We start from the raw sequence: 18443 nt of genomic DNA, 5'->3' as shown, positions 1-18443 counted from the left end.
GTAAAAAAAAAAAGGACACACAACAACAAAAAAACAACAAAAAAAGTACACATCAGAGTCCTTGCCGTGGCGAGCCGACCTTTGATTTGTGAGCTGGAGACAGAAGGAGGGCCGGCTGATGCTATCTATACCGAGTCAATCTAACGGGCGACGATGGCTCAATGTGATGCAACGCAACGTAGAACCTGCGCAACGCATTGGCGTTCCTTCAGCTTCACCCCCCCCCCCCCCCCCCCCCACCCCCCCCCCCACTGTCTATAGGACCACCGTTAATATTCATGAGCGTTGGGAGAAAGCTGCTCCGAGTTACGGGAGACGACGAGCGGCACTCCAAATCAATCGCGCAGTTCAAAGATTTCGCCGGCGTAATCACACAACAGAGGGGCAATTGGCCAATTAAGATGCGGGCCGACGGCAGAGCGCCGCTCCGTGTTTACATTACGTGATTTATCCTTTTTTGCCGCCGCGCAGCCGGGGTGGCCGCAACCCCCTCCGAGAGACTTTTCACCGGCCGCGTTTCGTCCTCCAGCTTTCACGCCAGTACAGCGTGATCTCGGTGACTCACACAGAAACAACCGATTCAAACTGAAAGTACACATCTGGATCTGCGCTTTTACAGCAAATCCATGTTAAAGTTTTTGTCACAAATTGTTTTGTGACGGCATTGTGCCGAGAGGGGTCTGTCATATTCCGGCTTCCGTAAAAGAAATTACTTCAAGAAAAATCTGACAAGACGTCGAAAAACAAGAATAAAATGAGACGACAAAACGGGAATGTTGAAGCTGATGAAAAACAAACAAGATAATGGTGAAAATGTAATTAAAAACAAACAAAAAAAAAGAAATAAAAGGGAAAGTAAAAATAGCCAGTTGAACACAGACGAGCCAAACGGAGCAAAAATAACAAAAGCCAGAATAAAACGTCGACTTTTCACTAAATATCAACAAATCTATGTTGCTAAATCACCTAACTGTCAGTTAGTTTCATTATCCGCAGCATAAAGAAAAACCTCCTCATTAGCCTGGTCTGAACGGGGGATTCTGCTCTGCAGCCGTCCGGCTCCTGAACGTGACGTTTAAAAGCCCCCTGTGGAGACTTTGCCTGCTAGCAGCCCTGTTTTTACCAGTGTTTTTTTTTTTTTTTTTTTACGAGCGCGCTGCACATGTGTACGCAAGGCCGTGCGCGCTGAGCCCCGTGCACGATGAGGCTTTTCGGTTGGAGAAAAATGGGCTCTGCGCTGGGGGGGGGGCTGCAGGTGGGGCATTAGGATTCGTCTCCAGCGTGAGTGCGCAGTCTGTGAGCAAGGACCACGCTAAGTTGTAATTCTCCCTTCCCAAATTACAGGCGGCGCAGACACACACAAACATTTAAATGTCATGGCGTTGGAGTGTGTGTGTGTGTGTGTGTGTGTGTGTGGACAATCGGGCATGCCATGAAGTGAATGACGGGAAGAAAACATCTATTAAGCCCAAAGAGCCATTTGGAGGAGAATGAAGCGAGCCCCGGCGCCGTGCTGAGCCGAGATAGAGCGGAGGTCCACGCTCTCCCGCATCAGTCAACATGGCGGTGCCGCCGCCGCCGCCGCCACCGAGAGACACCAGCTTTATCAATAATTGATGGCTCCGAGAGCCTCCGGGCGGCTTTGACTGACATCCTAGCATGAGCGTGGCACGCACACACACGGCCTGACAGTCACCCCCCCCCCCCCACCTCAAACACCAAGGTCAGCAGGTTCACTGTCAACAAGGAGGCTGAGCAGGAAGTCATCTGACACACACACACACAGGACGACACCTACTGACTTCACACTACAAAGTCTCACCACATACCGAGTCTGCGAGTAACGACTCGGCACATCGCACCGTTTTTCCATTTCCAGCTCAAACTCCGTCAGTTGTTTTTACCGGTGACAGTAATCGCATTACTTATCAATAATCATCAATCTAATTCCAGGGACGATCAAAGTTGGAGGAAATGCTCCAAACGAATAACAGATAAACAGATAAAGTAAAATACGTGATTCAGTGTTTCTTCAGTTGCTGGGACTGTAGCGAGCCATCATTTACATCTTTAATAGGAATATTGGTCCAATTTTTTCCTGTTTTTGGGTTTTGGGAGCGTTTCTATTGGCGGTGACGGCCCTCTACAGGCTGATTTAACCCGGCGCAGTTTCATAATGAACCTTGAAGGCCTTTTTTTTGCTCCTTTTTCAACTGGCATAAACACTATTATCTTGGCTCATTGCATTGACAAAGCGTCTTTCTACTCCCAGCTAACGCACCACTGCACAAGATTGATGGGCTTAATTTAAAAAAAAAAAAACCCACTATTTCCTCGTTCGCCTACACTCCAGAGAGCGCGCGAGCGAGGATCACCTGCTCCCTTCCTTTCCTAAATCACCTGGCGCTGTGTCGTCACCCCCGGAGCTCTGGCGTCGGATCACTCGCCGAGCGTGCTTCCTCCTCCTAATAATACTTGCCATACATCTGCCCAGACACGTCGAGAATTAACTTGCTCGGGGAAAACGCAAACAGGATTTACAGTTATGAGACACCCCGGACTTGAATTTCACTAATTACTCCCGACATCCTATTAGCACCCGGCGCTTAATTCTCCTCGCAGCGCTGCGCCGTCTTTTGCGTCTTTGTCTCCCCTGTCTGTCTGCTGTCTGCAGTCGCGGGCGCGCCCGCAGACGAGAGCAGACGCCGTGTAATCCGAGGAATGCGGCGAGACCACGTCGGATGGCGGCGTGCGTGCGCGCGCGCGCGTGTGTGTGTGTGTGTTTAAAGTGCAGGCAGGGAGGGATGATGATGATGATGAGCTGGCGTCGCCGCCGCCGCCGCACGCGCCGCTTTCATTCACCGCCAAACAATTAACAATACATCTGTTTGCTTTGTTTGACGCCTCATTGAGCGTCGGAAAAAGAAAAAAAAAAAGAAGAAATAAATAAAAACACGAGCAAAACGTTTCCGTTAATTAAAGCAAAATGATGTTGAAACGCCTCAGTTCACTAATGTGAAGGTTTCTAATAGGTGCTGGAGCTCAGCTGTGGCTGCTCGTGGCTGAATGATGCAGCAGAGGAGGAGGAGGTGGAGGAGGCGGCATGGGTATGACAGCTCCGATCGTATCAAACATCCCTTTATTCTCTTCTCCTGATAGCTTTGCGCTCCTAAGCTGTGGAGGCCCGCGTTCTTCTTCCGCCGTACTTTCCTTTGTTAGTCATTTTCCTTCTTCGGCTCACTCACTCCTCCATCCTGCTTGAAACTGTGACCATAAACAAAACGCTCAATATCGCTTCACAGAGGCAAAGAGTTGAGTTGAGTGAACGAATAAAGTTTCTGGTGTGTGATCCTGAAAATTGTTCAATGGGCGAAAAGAGGAAAAAAAAAAAAAAAAAATCGCCAAACCCATGAAAAATAGCTAAAAAAATCATTAAAGCAGGTGCAGAAAAAGGGGTGAAACGTGTTGATGGATAATGCTACTAAAGCGTCTGAGGCGGACGGCGTTAAGTGCTCAAAGTGGCTAAACGGGGTAAACAGCAGAAACAGCTGAAAACTACTCAAACGGCGAACCACGATAACAACTACTAAAGCAGCTTAACAGGCAAAAAAAAAAAAAAAAAAAGAAATCAAATGTCAAATTCGGGTACAGTTTCGGGAAAATGTACAAAAACGGCAATCCCGGTTTATGAGCCGAGTTTATCCTCCCGATGTGAAGATGTCTCTTTTTAAGCCAACGGCTCGGCCTTGAATGAAATGTCTTCCACGCCGGAAGATTCCTTCCTGAAAAGGTCAGCACATCATTCAATACTAAAACCGTAAAAGCAGACGAGATTTTTAAGCCTCCTGATCTAATCTCTTGGATCGGATAACTAAACTGTGACCGCTCTGAGGTTAAACTTGGTGCAAAATAGGTGTGTGTGTGTGTGTGTGTGTGTGCGTGCTTACAGATGGGCGCGGTGGTGGGGCTCGGCGGCGGGAAATCCTCGGTGAAGTTGACGTTGCACATGTCGCTGCTGCAGCAGCAGAAGTGGTACGTCCCGTTCTGGATCTGCGGGGGCAGGTTGGTGACCACGCAGCGGTCGTCGCGGCAGGCCTGGTTGTCACCCAGGTGAGTCCAGCAACCTTGTTGACGGAGGAGAGGGGGGGAGAGAGGAGGGTGAGAAATGCTTCGATCTGACAGCAGAGGCCGTGATCGGTGCACGTCGGCGTCGTCGTACCTTGCTTGACCAGCCGCACTTCCCCCGGGAGGCTCTTCTCCCACAGGCCGAAGCAGTGGCTGCCCTTGGAGCATCGGATGGTGGTGTTCTCCGGGGACACCCGGCCCTCGCCCAGGCCCACCCGCTCCACGTCCCACTGCTGCTGCTGGTCCGTGAAGGCGCACTCCCGCTCCTCGCCCTGCGCCGCTGCGGACACACAGGAAGCCCGGCGGCGGGGCGCAGCGTAAACGGGCGGACGACAGGAAGTTTGAGTCAATGATCGCGACTTTCGGCTCACTTTTAATGGGAGGAAACACACACATTTCATACATATGGACACGTCTCTTTCAGCGGCTATAGGGGCAGACTGATGCCGCCGCCGCCGCCGCTGCGTCCGTCAATACAGGAATCCACAGATGAAAAGTAGCCGTCTGCCAGAGAAGACTGCAGCCTCTCATAAGCTCACAGATCAATAGAAATACCAATTTAAACTCTAGCCCGGAGCAAGTAGCACAGGGAGAGGAGTGGAGGGAAAGCAGACGCCGGGGTCCTAATTAAAAACATCAACGGAGAAGTGACCATTAAAACTGTGAGCGCTGGAGAATGAAATGTCAGAAAATGAGAGAGAGAGAGAGAGAGAGAGAGAGCGGGAGATGTGCGTGCTGGATAAATGCGGCCGATCTGTCGCGGCGGTGTCACGAGGCCCGGGAGCCGCCGAAGCTCTGGTGAGAAAGAGCTACAGTGTTTGTGTACGCAGGCTCTGCGGTGGGTCGCTTCAGATAAAGGAAACGCGATGTGCCACTTTGTTTCCCTTCAATCCCGGCTCCTCCCTTCCCTCCATCCGGCAGAGGGGGCTGGAGGGAGCTTGGGGGAGGTGGTGGGGGTGGGGGGGCGCTGTGCCCTGCCCAAGGTCGAGCTGGCCTGTGTGGGCAGAGGGCAGCGGCGCGATGGAAGCGGTAGCTGCGCCGGGCTGGGAGCCAGCCAGCTCCCCTCCTCTGCTCCCGTGATGGAGCTATCGGCCCGGGCCCTCTGCTGCCCTCACCCCGCAGGCATGCTCCGCGTTCGGCGGGGGGGGGGGGGGGGGGGGGGGGGGGGGGGGGGGGCGGCGCGGCGAGCCGCGCACGTGCAGGGACGCGCAGAGGAAGCTCGGACCGAGGGTTAAATACGCGGAGGAATCATCGTTTCGATAAGGGAAGCGAATTTCAAGACAATGTCAGGTTGAGAAATACGAAATCACATCCAAAAGCCCCCCCCCCCTCCCCGGGGTCGAAGTGACCGACCAATGGCAGCGTGGAGTTACATTACCCACTACGACATGCTAAACATGCTCTAAAACACACACACACACACAGCGGTAACCCTACGCCGAGGAAGAAATATGCCGAAGAAATGGCGAGCAGATGAAAACAGAAAGGCAGTCTTCTGTCACAGCTGTGTTTTCCTTCCAGCCCACACACACACACACACACACACACACACACACACACACACCACAGTCCAGCTATTTACTTGGGAGATGTGAAAAAAAATAACTGATCTCAGAGAAACGCGATCTGCCCTGACATGAAAGCGAGCGCCGAGCATCACATGGCTGATTTTATATTCCTTTATGTTAAAACACAGGGTTAAAAACTCACGATCAAGGTTTAGAAGATGAAAGATTTTTTTTTAGAAGGATATGTAAAGAAAAAGTCTTCATTCATTCAATCTTCCGTTTAAAAAAAAAAAAAAAAATGATAAAAGAAATCAATGCGATGTGAATTTTTCTCTTTGGTGCTTCGTGTGGTTGGTGCCGGGGTTGTTTGTGGCAGGAAAAAAGTATCTCCTTTACGCTGTCATAAAAACGCTGCTTTGTGAAGAAACGTATCTCAAAGCACACGCCGTCTCTTCCAGAAAAAGCTACAAATTCTAAGAGTTTTGAATTTAGCTTGTGCGAATGTACCGAGATCTGTGAAACCACGTCTGCCACAGTGTTTCACTTCAGATTAATACTCTCCAGGAAAGGGGGTATCTTCTGTTGGGAGTCTTGTTTGCTTTCTCTATTAGTATTAATGTCTTTGTAACCTTGTGTGACTCGTTACTGAGGGCGTTTGCTGCTCGTTTCCTCTGAAATCGATTTGTTTCCATTGCCTGCTGACTTGTAAAGAACGATATCTTGCTTCCTCCTGCAGGACGGCGCGTTACAGAAGACGCGTGTCGCTTTAATGCAGGCAGTACAAGAAAAAAGAAGAATCGGTTCGCTATCCGTTGTAAAAGAGAGTACTTTGAGCCGCCCGCGCTTACAGACACATGCCACGTTGTCCCGCCGCTATTGTTTTGCAGCCGAATAGTTTTTTTGTCACATGTAGCGGGTCGGAATTCGAGCGCAGCTTGGAGAGTTGAGCCCCCAGGACAGACGGGCAGAAACAACTCGTTCCCGTTGATTCAGAATGAAAAACTGAACAAAAAAAGGACACACACACTGTTGCAGATGTTAAACTTTCGCACTGCGAGATGGACATGTTTCTTACAGTAAAATCATCTCTTTTTTTGAATTCCTTGAATGCCTCCCCCTCCCATGCGCCACAGCCACACAGGGGAGTAGTAGCTGGAAGTGAGGACATGAGCTGTGCCGAAGGAACTCCGGCATAAAGAGGAGAAACATAAAGCAACAATGGCAGGAGGACAATGGAAGGAAGTGCAGAGCCTGTGACAACACCCACAGACAGTTGGACAAACACACACTGACCCTGTGTGCCACAGTTGGTAAGAAGAGTTTCTCTCATCTCTCTCTCTCAGAACTGGTCAGATACTGCACGCCGGCATTAATTATTAACGTTTTTCACTCCAGTTCAAGGCTACGAAATGAATCTCTGTAATGATGCTGTGCAGAAAAAGAAGGTGAAACATGTGAGAAAAGCTCTGAAGATTTCCAAGAAGTGGATTTCAAGTTCGTCACAGGTGAAATTGATTGTTAGAATTCACCACCTTGGAGACAAAACACACCTAGAGTGCACTTTTGCCACGTTAATCCGAAGCTGAAAAGCAATTCCTCCCAGTAAACACTCCTCGGTAAGCAGGGGGGATATTAAGCACCGGCACCATAATGTAAACTAAAGACCTCTGTGGCGGTTTTTAACCCTCATCCTGCCCAACAAAAACAGCCCCGCCGTCCCCTCCGCCTCCTCCCGCCCGGCCCGACGGCAACCCGTGACCGGCTGTCTGACTGAAATAACATTATGACACACAGCATGTTAAATAGTTTCATTGAGCAAAGGAGGGGGCTGCTCATGAAAAAAAAAAAAAAAAAGCCAGATAAAAGGATCACACGGCAGCTTCTTTAAGTCCCACTTCCTCCCGACTCGCGCGCCACGCCGCGTTTGTTGCTCTTGATATGCGCGCTTCATATCCAGCTGAAGCTCAGATGAGGACGGGCTTTAACGTTATCGCTCTGCCTCTGATTGAATCAAATCACGCAACCGCTAGAATCACAGGGACGTTCATTCTAATGAACGCTCAATTAAAGTGCATCACTGTCAATTTGAGATGAAACACTCGTGTTGGGACTATGTGGTTTTGATTAGGACATTTCATGGGACTAATTAGATTAGCTGTATGAGCAGTCATTCTCTTTTTAGCTCCTCCATGAACTCCAGTCGCAAATTTATTTTCTTTTTTTATTGCAGTCATGTTGTCTTTACGCCACAAATAAAACCCGCTATGGCTTTATCGCGGGGGGGGGGGGGGCTGAAAATCAACTAATTGGCTCATGTCAGCAGCAAAACATTTCCGCCGTCGGTCTTTTTTCCAAGAGTTTCTCCGGGATAAAACGAGCACTTTTGTTCACTCTGTGAGAAACGCGCACGATGGTTACACACAGGATGTCAGCGAGTGCTGCCAACCGGAATTTTTATCCGACTTAAATCTTAAAATTCACTCTAATGTCAAAGGGAATTGACGTTTGAGTAACAATATCCCGGTTTGGGTCCAGGTGTATTGGCCTTAACGTGCGGGGGGGGGGGGGGTTTACATGTTCTCCCTGTGCATCCAAGGCTTTGACTTCGCCGTCGGATGCCGGACTCTGTACCTGGTTGTGCTCCACGGAGCTCGCCGTGTAATCTTGGCTCCGGCGGCAGCGTTGGGATTGTGGGTCAGAGTATGCGAGCAAGGCCAAACGAAGCGAGGCGGGGAGAGGGAGGAGAGAGAAGAGGGGTAGTCATATCAAAAGCCCTCGGAGTAGTTTTTCTGCTCCGAGCCTCTTCATTGGATGATGGCGGGCGCTGCTGAGTGTTTACCCATGGCCCAGTTATTTGCTAATCTCTCCCTCCCTTTCCTCCCCCCCCCTTCTGGCCTTCGGTACACCCTCCCACCGCCGCCACCACCACCCCCGTGGACTACCCCGTTCCCCTCAGCCTCACCACTGAAAAACAACAGCGATCTAATCTGGCTCTCTCCCCTCTCTCTCTCTCTCTCTCTCTCTCTCTCTCTCTCCTCTCCCTGCCGCCAAGGCCCAGAGGAGAGACGCAAGACGCTGCAGCCGGGGACTTGATTAAAAGTCACCCAGTGCACCCAAAGTGTTGGCGCTCTTCTCTCCAAGTTCACATCCAAGATTACAGACAGAAACAGAGGAATGGAGGGAGGAGGGGAAGGGGAAAAAAAAATAAAGACTTTTCTTCACTGAAGGCATCATCTCCTCTACAGAGATGCATGCACCGTCCACACATCTTGATTAGCTTTTCATAAAACGCCGTTTAGCTCTGACAACACCGCTTTTTGCCTGTTTTTTTTTGCTTTAGACGCAACCAGGCTTATCCGTGCCTCGGTGCTCGATGTCCCCCCCCCCCCCAACACTAAAAGCTCGTCGATAGCCATCGCAGGCATGCGCCTCTGAGCCGTACCTGCTGCGGCTGTTTGGGTGCACCGCTTGTTGCTGAGGTTAGGGCGGATAGGATTCACGGGGTATTTGCTGACACCCCCAATTTTCCAACTCCCCCGGTTGAATTTAAACATGTCGACAGGGTGGGGTGGTTGGGATGCTGCACTGGTGGATGAGCAGGGTCTTAATCTGTCCCATCTGTTGCCCCGGGACTGCCCAGTCCACCAGTCCTCCCCCCCCCTTACCTCAAAAACACCACCGCCACCACCAGTGCTCAGTCTGTGGCTGTCTGGGTCTGGTACAGTTATGCTAATCCAGGGCTTAAACTCCCCTCAAAGCTTAGGGGCCTCCATTATTGACCACCATGCATTTAGACCAAAAATCCAACCCCCTCCACTGCCCCTTCTCTCTGTATACCTTAACTTTCCCAAATATGTCATGAAAACACGGATGATGACGAGGCCACCAAAGTGGTGTTTGCTGTCAAGTCCGCGAGGGATAATCCAGATTATTCATGAACAAGCTAAAGTCCGGTTTTAGGCCGTGCCTGAATTTAGTCTTCATCATTCTTGTGTGGAATAAATGAACACGAGCGGTGCTGCGGGGCCGAGGCCATCCGGGATGAAGAGGTTTTTTAACCTGTTCTGTTGCAGCTACCGGCAGCGGCGATACCATCAGATAACCACAGACGCCATAACTGCAGCATTTAGCTAATTTACCAATACTCACCCCCCGAAAGATAAAAAAATAACACAAGAAAAAGGAAGTACTTCTCAAATTACAGACCAGTGAAACGTCACATCACATCTAAAGGATTGTCACATGACTCATTTAAATGCTGACTCAATTCAGAAACTCCAAGCAACTCTAAATAAACAGTGCTGGAACCAGTTTTACTCAGTCACGACATTCCTTAAGGCTCTCATCATTGTTTGGAGTAAATTGGGGAGCATTTCTCAGCTTCGTTTAGGAGTGGTTTTAAATTAACGTACAGGGATCCTTAAGGTCTTGATTCAGGACCTTTTCCATAAACCGTGGAGTTCCTCAAGGTTTGGTTTTGGGGCCACTTTGGTTAATCTCTGTAGTTCCTCGTGGCTTTCATCAAACTGTGGCATTCCACGTGGGTTTGTTTGTCACCAGTTTTACGGTACCTTTATGTAATTTTACTTGAATATATCATTCAAAAATACAATGCAAACTACAAGTGGAGCTGCATCTCCCAGAAAATCTCTCCAAAAGCTGAACAGACAATGAGTCGGTCTGAGAAATTTCAATGAAATTCATCCTGTTGTTCAGTTCTCTCTTGGCTCGGGAACAGTGGATGTTAGCCATGTTGTCAAAATTAAGTGTACTTGTCGATTTGAAGCTGCTTTTAACCATTATTGATAGAAGTAAAGACATAGCACTTGAAAAAAAGAATAGTTTAGTTGTTTTAGATTTCTACTCGCTGCTCTTGTGTTGACGCTTTGCTTTGAAGACTTTTCTCATTATCTTTACAGCTCTGGAAGACATGGCCACAGAATATTTATGTGAACTGCCGTCTCCATCCTGGTCACAAACGGAGGTCCTCAGGCAGTGACCTGATGACTAGATCCTCTGCACGTAAAAAACCAAAGAGAGAATTTTGCTGTTAGAGAACGGCAGCCATGAAACATTCTGCCTAAGGAGAGTCGCTTCCTGGAATTCACTTTTGACAAAAAGCCTTCTTAGAACTTTTCTCCAACGACAAGATCAACTGTGTAGCACTCTTTTTAATAATGTGTTTTGATTTAGCTCAGCTCTGAAACGTTCTCGTAGCATGACATTCTTAATTTGTATCTTTCTCTCCCTGAGGTCATGACAGATACTTCAAACTACCGACTGTTCTTGGGATAATTCCTCTATTTCTTGCTTTCAGCTCATTCCTTGCCGCGCAGCCCTTTTTTTAAACTCGACTGCAACATAAATGCATTTTTAAAGAAGAGATGCCACAAATTTCCTGCTTCTTCCCACTTCTGAAATGTGTAAACTTGGTGCATTAGTCAAGCAATCCAGACCTTTAATCAGCGATGTGTGGACGAATCAATCATTTACGACCTCGTGTACTGCAACCCCGGAGGCCCGCCGGGTCCAATTCGACCCCCATAGTGGCGAAGCAAGCGGCAAGATTTTTATTCAAATGTATTTTTAATACGTTTTCAAACTACAGCTGCAGTAGAGCATCTCTATCAGAGTTACATACAATGGCTGGAAAGGGCTGCAACTCTTGCTTTTTGTGAGAAATTGATGGCTGTGGTTATTCTGTGAAAGTGTATTGAATCCGTAAGAGTAATAGCTGCATTCAGTTCTTATCATTTAATTGACTTCTGTATAAATATGATGTTCCACTGTCACCCAGCAACTTTCATGAGACTTATTTCTCTTTGATAAATGCAACTGATTTCGACGATGAGTCGCACAAAGGACATTACTTGTTGAAAGTTTGAGAGCGACTGTGGAATACAAAAGCCGATCTCACCGAATGTCTGGCCGTACAAAAGGACACATGCCGCAATAGTTTCCTCAGTTTTATAAAATTGCCTTTTTAAAATCAACTCCACAAAGCATCACTTAAAGGATTAAATTATTATTCAGATATATAGCATGCGGTTATATTCTTCAACTAACCTAAGATAACGATGATGATGGTGATGGGATAATAACTCAAAAGGTCCGCTTTTATTTAGTGCAAAAAATAGGAATTTAATATGAAAAAGACAACCAATTTAACATTTCTTTATGAAACCCGAATTTTATAAACATTTTTTAACTATGGCTCCTAACATAATACAGTTAATTGAATTATTAAAATCAATTTCTGATCAAGAAACTTGAAGATATGTGACACTCTTTTCAGAGATATGAGATCCGCTTGGAACACTGACTTTTTTTTTTTTTTGCTCACATTGTTGGGTTATTTCAGTCTTCACCCTTCTAACATGTCACACATACTCCTGTTCGATACTGCACATGTCGTGATGACTTTTCTCGATTCCAAGTCTCAGCATCAACAGGGACGTCAATAATCCCGCCTCGCTTCCGACCTTGCAGTTGCTCAGACGCCCTAAACCTTCGGCTACCGGGACCAGGGGGGGAAACACACCTTATTCTGCTGCTGCAGCCGCTGTATAAGCTGACGTGTGCACGAACAGCAAGGATTAAGCCATAAAGCCTATGCAGGGGGGAAATATAGAAGCAGGAGCAGCGATATCCATGGAAACTGAAGTTACCAGGGAAAATAATAACAGGACCTTGATCACTTTTAAACCCTTTCACTTGCAACTGAACAAAACTTTTTTTTTTTTCTTTTAAGTTCGTGTCCATAAAAATCAGATTAAAAGCCAGCTTAACTGCTCGATCCATAGTCTCAGCAACATTTTTGGCGTGCTCCAGACTTATTGTCTCTGCTGGTCAAGGAGAACGCTTCGTGGTAATCACAGGCTGTCACTCCGAGTTACCATCTCAAGGCTGCACCTTTTGTTTCCTAAAACATCCGCTAATTTCTCTCTCTTTTTTTTTTTTTTTGGCCAAAGCAGAAGGTTGGTTGAACACTGTGCTATTGTATCTCTGGTTACTTTTTTTTTTTTTAAACCTCAACTTGGATCTCAAAGCAAAGGTACTAAGAGAGACAGGCATTGATTTTTTTTTTTTTTTTTCCATCTAATAGAGTACAACACAGGCTGTATTAGAGCGAATGGCCTCCCACCTCCCCCTGCAGTCCAGCATTCATTGGTCTGTTTCTAGCTGCAGTCGGTGTCATCCCTTCTCACGAAATAATGATGTGGACTGAGTGCAAAATATTATGGAATCAAAGAGGGCGTAGTGCTTTCACATCCTCCAGCTTTGGCAACCACTTCCCACTCCCCTCCAGTCGAAACTGCACAGTTCGACTCTTGTTAACACCAATAGAAAATCGCTTGTTCCGAGTCGGCACGCATTCACTTCTTCAAGTACACCATTTCTGTTTTTTGTTATTATTTCCTTTTTTTGTTCTTCACCTGTACTTGTGCACTACAATAGCCTCCGGAAATCAGCAAGCTCAGCAGGGTGCTTTCACAGGCTGGAGCAGTTCCATCACGTTACAGTGTCACGGGGCCATACTAAGTCCAGGAAAGTGTCGGACGGGGTAAACGCATGTCTCGGCGAGTCATCTGGACAGACGGTTTAGGATTCACACTGGTAAAAGGGAATCCTTACACGTATTTTTTAACTTCTTCGACAAGAAAGCCGAGGCTTTATATAGCTGTAAACTGGGGATGTGGAGACAACGGGTCGAGTAATTGATGAGGCTGGTGTCAAATTACAGGCGATCGCGTCAGCTACTCTGAAAGCTGAACGCAGTTTAAGGACAATCGAATCATCAGGAAAAGGTTGATCGAGGCAGAAGCAGACAGACAAGAAGTGAGGATTTCTTCCTGAAATATAAATCAGTAAAACTGACTGGAGTGGAGCTGCAGAGTTATAAAAACAACCTTCAAAATGAGCACAAAAGATCACCTTTGGCATGCAGATATTTGTCGTCATCAGTAATTGAAGCACTTGATCGCTCAAGGATATAAAACCATTCTTTTCTCAATGTTGCTCATCACCAAGCAAATCGCTCAATCTGTGTGAGGAACATTCTGATTTTTTTTTTTTTGTTTGCTTTTCTTAAAAATATTCACTTTTATATTTCCTCCAATCAAGCGTGCCATTAACAGCCACCGATCTGACGCAGCTCTTTACCTGCCTTTGCTGAAATCCCCAACAACGTCGGCTGAGGAGCGGCGGCGGGCGAGCTCGCCACCGCTCAACACCAGCCGTGTAATCTGGAGCTGCTTTCTGTTGAGCTGCTGATGTGACAGCAGAGTTGACAGCCCACAGATCCCCCCACATCCACCCCTCCCCTGTTGCCCTGGGAGGCTGATGGGGCTAGAACAGGGTTTTTTGGAGGGGGGTAACAGTAGGTCTGTCAGTTCCATAGACACAGTGGCGGAGTTCAGACAGGCACCGTGAATGAGGCAGAAAACTCCCGACTCTAATCACGTTTGGAAACCGAAATCTCCGTTTTAGCTGGAGCTGCACAGCTGCCGAGAATTTCAAGCCGCAATGCCACGGCTCACGCGAAAAGAAAAGCAAAAGTCCCCATCGCCGCGTGAGAATATCCAAACTTTTGAGAACCCAACTTGAGACAAAGAGCCAGAAAGTGTGCCAGAGCCATATGTTAGGGGGATAAAAATGCTACAGGTTAGAAAGATTTCCGAGTCGAGCGAAGCCCAGAGCGGACGCCAGCATTCGGGAAACACCTGTGGTCGTGCCGCAGGTAGCGTCTGCAAGGCTTCCTTGCCGTCATCGCAACGCTCTCCAACTCCACATGCCGATTAGTCACCGGGGAAAAGGCAAGCGGCACAGGACGACCCCGAGCCCAGCTGCAAACAGGTTAAACACACGGCGGGCGGAGGGGAAATTAATGGTGATTGGAGAGGGAAATAAAAGGGCGGGGGGGGGGGGGGGGGGGGGGGGGGGGGGGGGGGGAGAAACAAGGTGGGGAAAACAATGGGGGACAACGGCGGGTCACGCTGAAGAATCCTCTGCCTCCTCTCATCACCGCCGGCGCGCAGGCACGGCTCTGCTTTGCATTCGAGAAACGGCAGCACCTCAGAGGAGGCGTCCTGTCCCCCGTCTCTTTACAGTCATTATGCCAACCGAGTCTGACTGCCGCCCTAATTAATTTTACACAGAACAACGATTTGGATTTATCGGCTGTTTACACGACGCGCATAAGCATCCATTAATCGTCCCCGTGCTGAATGCCGAGTGACTGTATCTTTTTTTTTTTTTTTTTGAAATGGTTTTGAGCTCCTGGACTTAGCTCAACACAGCAAAAAAAAAAATTGTCCGAGTTCATGCGAAGCTGTGTCATCACGTTTTAGATTTTGCTGATGTCAAATTACGTCCCAAATTTTTTGGCACGTCCACCCCCCCCCCCCCTCTTCCCCCTTAACTGTCTGAACAACAGTCCAACGTCATGACCTGACAGCTCATCTCTTCAGCACACGTTTCATCTGCTGAATCATCTCCGCTTCCTTCCCTAACTCATCTGACTTTCAAGGTTCGAGAAGACGCTTATTGCTCATTTTGAGGCTGTTTGCGGACTTATCTCAGATCTCACTTCAAGAAAAGTCATTTTCATAACTTGTTCAGATTTACTGACATCTCAGTCCTGTCAGAACCTTCTCAAACTAATCCACACGCAGCATTTGATGGCTTGTAATTTCACACCGGCCTCATCCTTCTGACTGCTGCTCCTCCCTCAAAATGAGTTTTGCTCCAAATGGAGAGCCGTGGGAGGGAATTCCATGACGAGATAATGCCAACCTCAGAAAAAAATAAGCGAGTGCGACACACTCTTTGTAGTTTAACACCAGCTTCATCGTCTTGCTGGAGCAGCTTGTATTTTTTTCGACAGTTTGTCTTCGAAGCCCTAAAAGATGGCTCACGGTGCACAGCACTCCACTCATTCACGTACAGCCCGACCAGCTCAACTCCACTGCTTCACACTCACGGAATGAAAAAAAATAAATACTCAGCCTGCCACTTGTGTTGCATTCAAATGTGGAAGCAAACAGGGTCAAGTCCTGCGAGCACGAGCAGCTCAGGCTCAGTGTGTATTCATAAACTTCCCCCTGCAGCAGCAGCAGCATCTCACAGCTCCCCTCGTCTATGAATGGACCGAGGAGCCTGGCAATAACACACTCAGAGAAATGATAATACATTATTAAGCCGTTTTTACACACAAACACACCCACACACACACACACACACACACACACAGTAGCACCAGCCCTGCATTGAGATGGGACCACCTATTTTCTGCCTGGCCAACAGGGCCGCTTGAACTTCCAAAGCAACCCTAAATTACCCATCTTGTAAAATACTTTTTTCCTGTCTTCCCACACATTCCTCCTCCCATCTCTCAGCAGCCCTCGCTCCTATCTTATCACCCTCAAGGTCTCACAGAAGCCTGGCTTCAGCCCAAAGTCTTGAACGGGGGGGCACGACTTGGCAGACAAGGACTGCGGTATGTTTGGCAGTGTTTTTCCAGGCCTTTGTACACCGAGTGATAAAATAAAGGGAAAAAAAAGGAGCCCTTTGCTGCTCTGGTCACGAGCAGATCTGTGGAAGCTTGTGCACATCAAGTCCAGAAAATGAGGCGTGCAGGAGAGGAGATGGAACAAGAGATAGGAGATGCAGACACATAAACACTCAGGGAATGGGTTCGGAACACTGTGTATTTTGTGGACGAGTTACAGCAAGCACAAAATCTACAAAAAACAACAAATCCAGAATGAGGATCGATTTAGTCCAACATCTGCACGCAAGCGGCAGAGAGCATGAAACATTAATGAGACGCTTACTAATCTGCTAATAAGCCACTCACCGGCTACAGAAGTCAGGAGAATCGCCAGGCAAAAGCCAAATTTAGCCAGGGATTTGATGGCGATCCGGCCCGCTGCCATGATGACACCGTGCGGGGGAACTGACTGTGGTGGTGGTGGTGGTGGTCGTGGCGGCGCGGTGCGTCCGGTGGTCGGCGTCCTCTTCTCCCCGCAGCTCCCACTTTGTTTTTTTTTTTTTTTGTTTTTTTTTTTCACGTCAGCTCCACAACTTGAACCGCTCTCTCAGGCTTGGAACAGCACATGGAGGGGGGGATGATGCGGAAAACAGGCGCCCTCCTGCCGCTGTCACCCGCATCGGGCGCCGGGGTAAAAGTTGAGTTGTTTTTTTTTTTTTTTTTTTTTTTTTTTACTCCTGCGAGCCGGAGCGATGACCCGGGAAACTAACTCGCTCGGCGGATCTGCCGTCTGCAACGTCCATATCTGCTAGCTAGCATGCTAGCTCGCCGACTGTCTGGGACTACGAAACTTAGGAAAAACAGCCTCAAAATCGTCAAAAATCCCCCGACCGCAACTCGATTCGCTTAAATAAAAACCATCCTCGGTTGTGTGCGGGGGGGAAAAGTGCCCAAATCCGGCCGAGAATTCGGTCAAGAATCCCGAGCTAATTAGCTCGGGGAGGGCTGCGAAGCTAGCCGCCGCGAGCCTCGGAGCTAACCAGTTTTAGTTCTCCGCGTCCCGTCTCTCGGTCCACGATTCCTGCGTGGAGGAGGGGGGGGAGGAAGGAGGAGGAATCTTCACCGGCCGTCGGCGCCTTCCAGGGGCTTCTCCGCTGTGCGGTACGCGGAGATCATTCCTGCGACGGCGGCTGGGGGGGGAGGCGGGGGGGAAGGAGATGCGTATCTGTCGGTGTGATCGCGGCGGCTGGGAACGCCTCGTTTGCAGGCTTGTCTGGACCGCTCGTCTCCGGTATCAGGTTGCTGCTGTGGGTTGGCGTTGGGGGTGGAGGACGGTGCTCCACAGCCGGAGGAGGAGGAGGAGGGAGGCGGAGGAGCAGCGCCGCTGTGCCGCAGACTGGGGAAACGACAGCCTGGGAAAGGGCGCTGCAAACGGGCTCCCGGGACGCCGCGCCGCGCCGCGCCGCGCCTCTCCCCCCGGTGTAGATTCCGGTAAAGTGCGCGAAGCCCTGCGGAAACAACACAGCACTGCAAAGAACCCCAGACTTTAATGATCCAGGAAATACAACCAATTTAGAGACACAAGTTGTTTATTTATCTTATTGCGGATCCATTATTTGCGCAATCATTTTATCAGAAAATCCCCCAAAAGCACCGCATATGTATTAAACCATAATGTGATTTATTAATATCCAATAGGTCTGTATTATTCTGCTTATTATATTTATTTTTACACCATCCTGGAATGGCTGTGCGTACGTAATAGCAATTAGTAGAGTAAAAGATACAGTATATGAGCTTCACAATTATGTTATGTGTATTCAGAATAACACATTTCTGACCATATATGTCAAACTATTTTACACTTTAATGGACAGATGATTATATTTTGCTGTATTTCATGATGATTATTATTATTAGTATTAGTATTGGTATAAGTATTAGTATTATTATTATTATTCCTGCTGTTGTTGTTGTATTGTATTATTATTACTTGGTAAAAGTCTTTTTTGAAATGGTCAAACCTTTTTTATAATACCTGACTTTAAAACATTACAGAATTTTGAATAATTGTTTAATTATCCTTGAACAACACAAGTTTATTTTTAAAGTATTTCATTGTGGACTGGAAAAAAAGGTGAAAGTTGTCCAATACACGGCTCGTGGACCAAATGCGGACCACTAAAGACCTCACACTGAGTGAAAATGAAATCACTTGTAAAAAAATACGAGATTACAGCATGTCGCATTATTTTTGCAAGTGTGTGAGAATAACATCACAAAGCAATATGACTCAGAAGTGAACAACAGATGAATGA

The 18443-nt window shown here is 47.9% G+C and overlaps 1 protein-coding gene and 1 long non-coding RNA gene across 2 annotated transcripts in view; both read right to left on the bottom strand.

Annotated features, from left to right (window-relative positions):
* Positions 1-17550, bottom strand: part of bmpr2b (bone morphogenetic protein receptor, type II b (serine/threonine kinase)) — a 29541-nt gene extending 11991 nt beyond the window's left edge. Inside the window, exons 1-3 of the mRNA XM_030086388.1 lie at positions 16492-17550; positions 4220-4405; positions 3948-4124 (exon numbers count right to left, since the gene is read on the bottom strand). Of these exons, the coding sequence (XP_029942248.1) occupies positions 3948-4124; positions 4220-4405; positions 16492-16570 (442 nt within the window). The 5' untranslated portion in view covers positions 16571-17550. The remainder of the gene's footprint in view (positions 1-3947; positions 4125-4219; positions 4406-16491) is intronic.
* On the bottom strand, positions 5-3939 carry LOC115384095 (uncharacterized). The gene is made up of 3 exons (XR_003930797.1): positions 566-3939; positions 488-490; positions 5-212 (listed from the first exon to the last, which is right to left on the bottom strand). It is a non-coding gene; the product is annotated as an uncharacterized LOC115384095 (long non-coding RNA).
* Positions 17551-18443: the final 893 nt, after the last annotated feature.

The sequence above is a fragment of the Salarias fasciatus genome (genome assembly GCF_902148845.1).
Source record: "Salarias fasciatus chromosome 23 unlocalized genomic scaffold, fSalaFa1.1 super_scaffold_20, whole genome shotgun sequence".
Classification (NCBI taxonomy): Eukaryota; Metazoa; Chordata; class Actinopteri; order Blenniiformes; family Blenniidae; genus Salarias; species Salarias fasciatus.
This window is presented reverse-complemented; position numbering and strand designations above follow the sequence as displayed.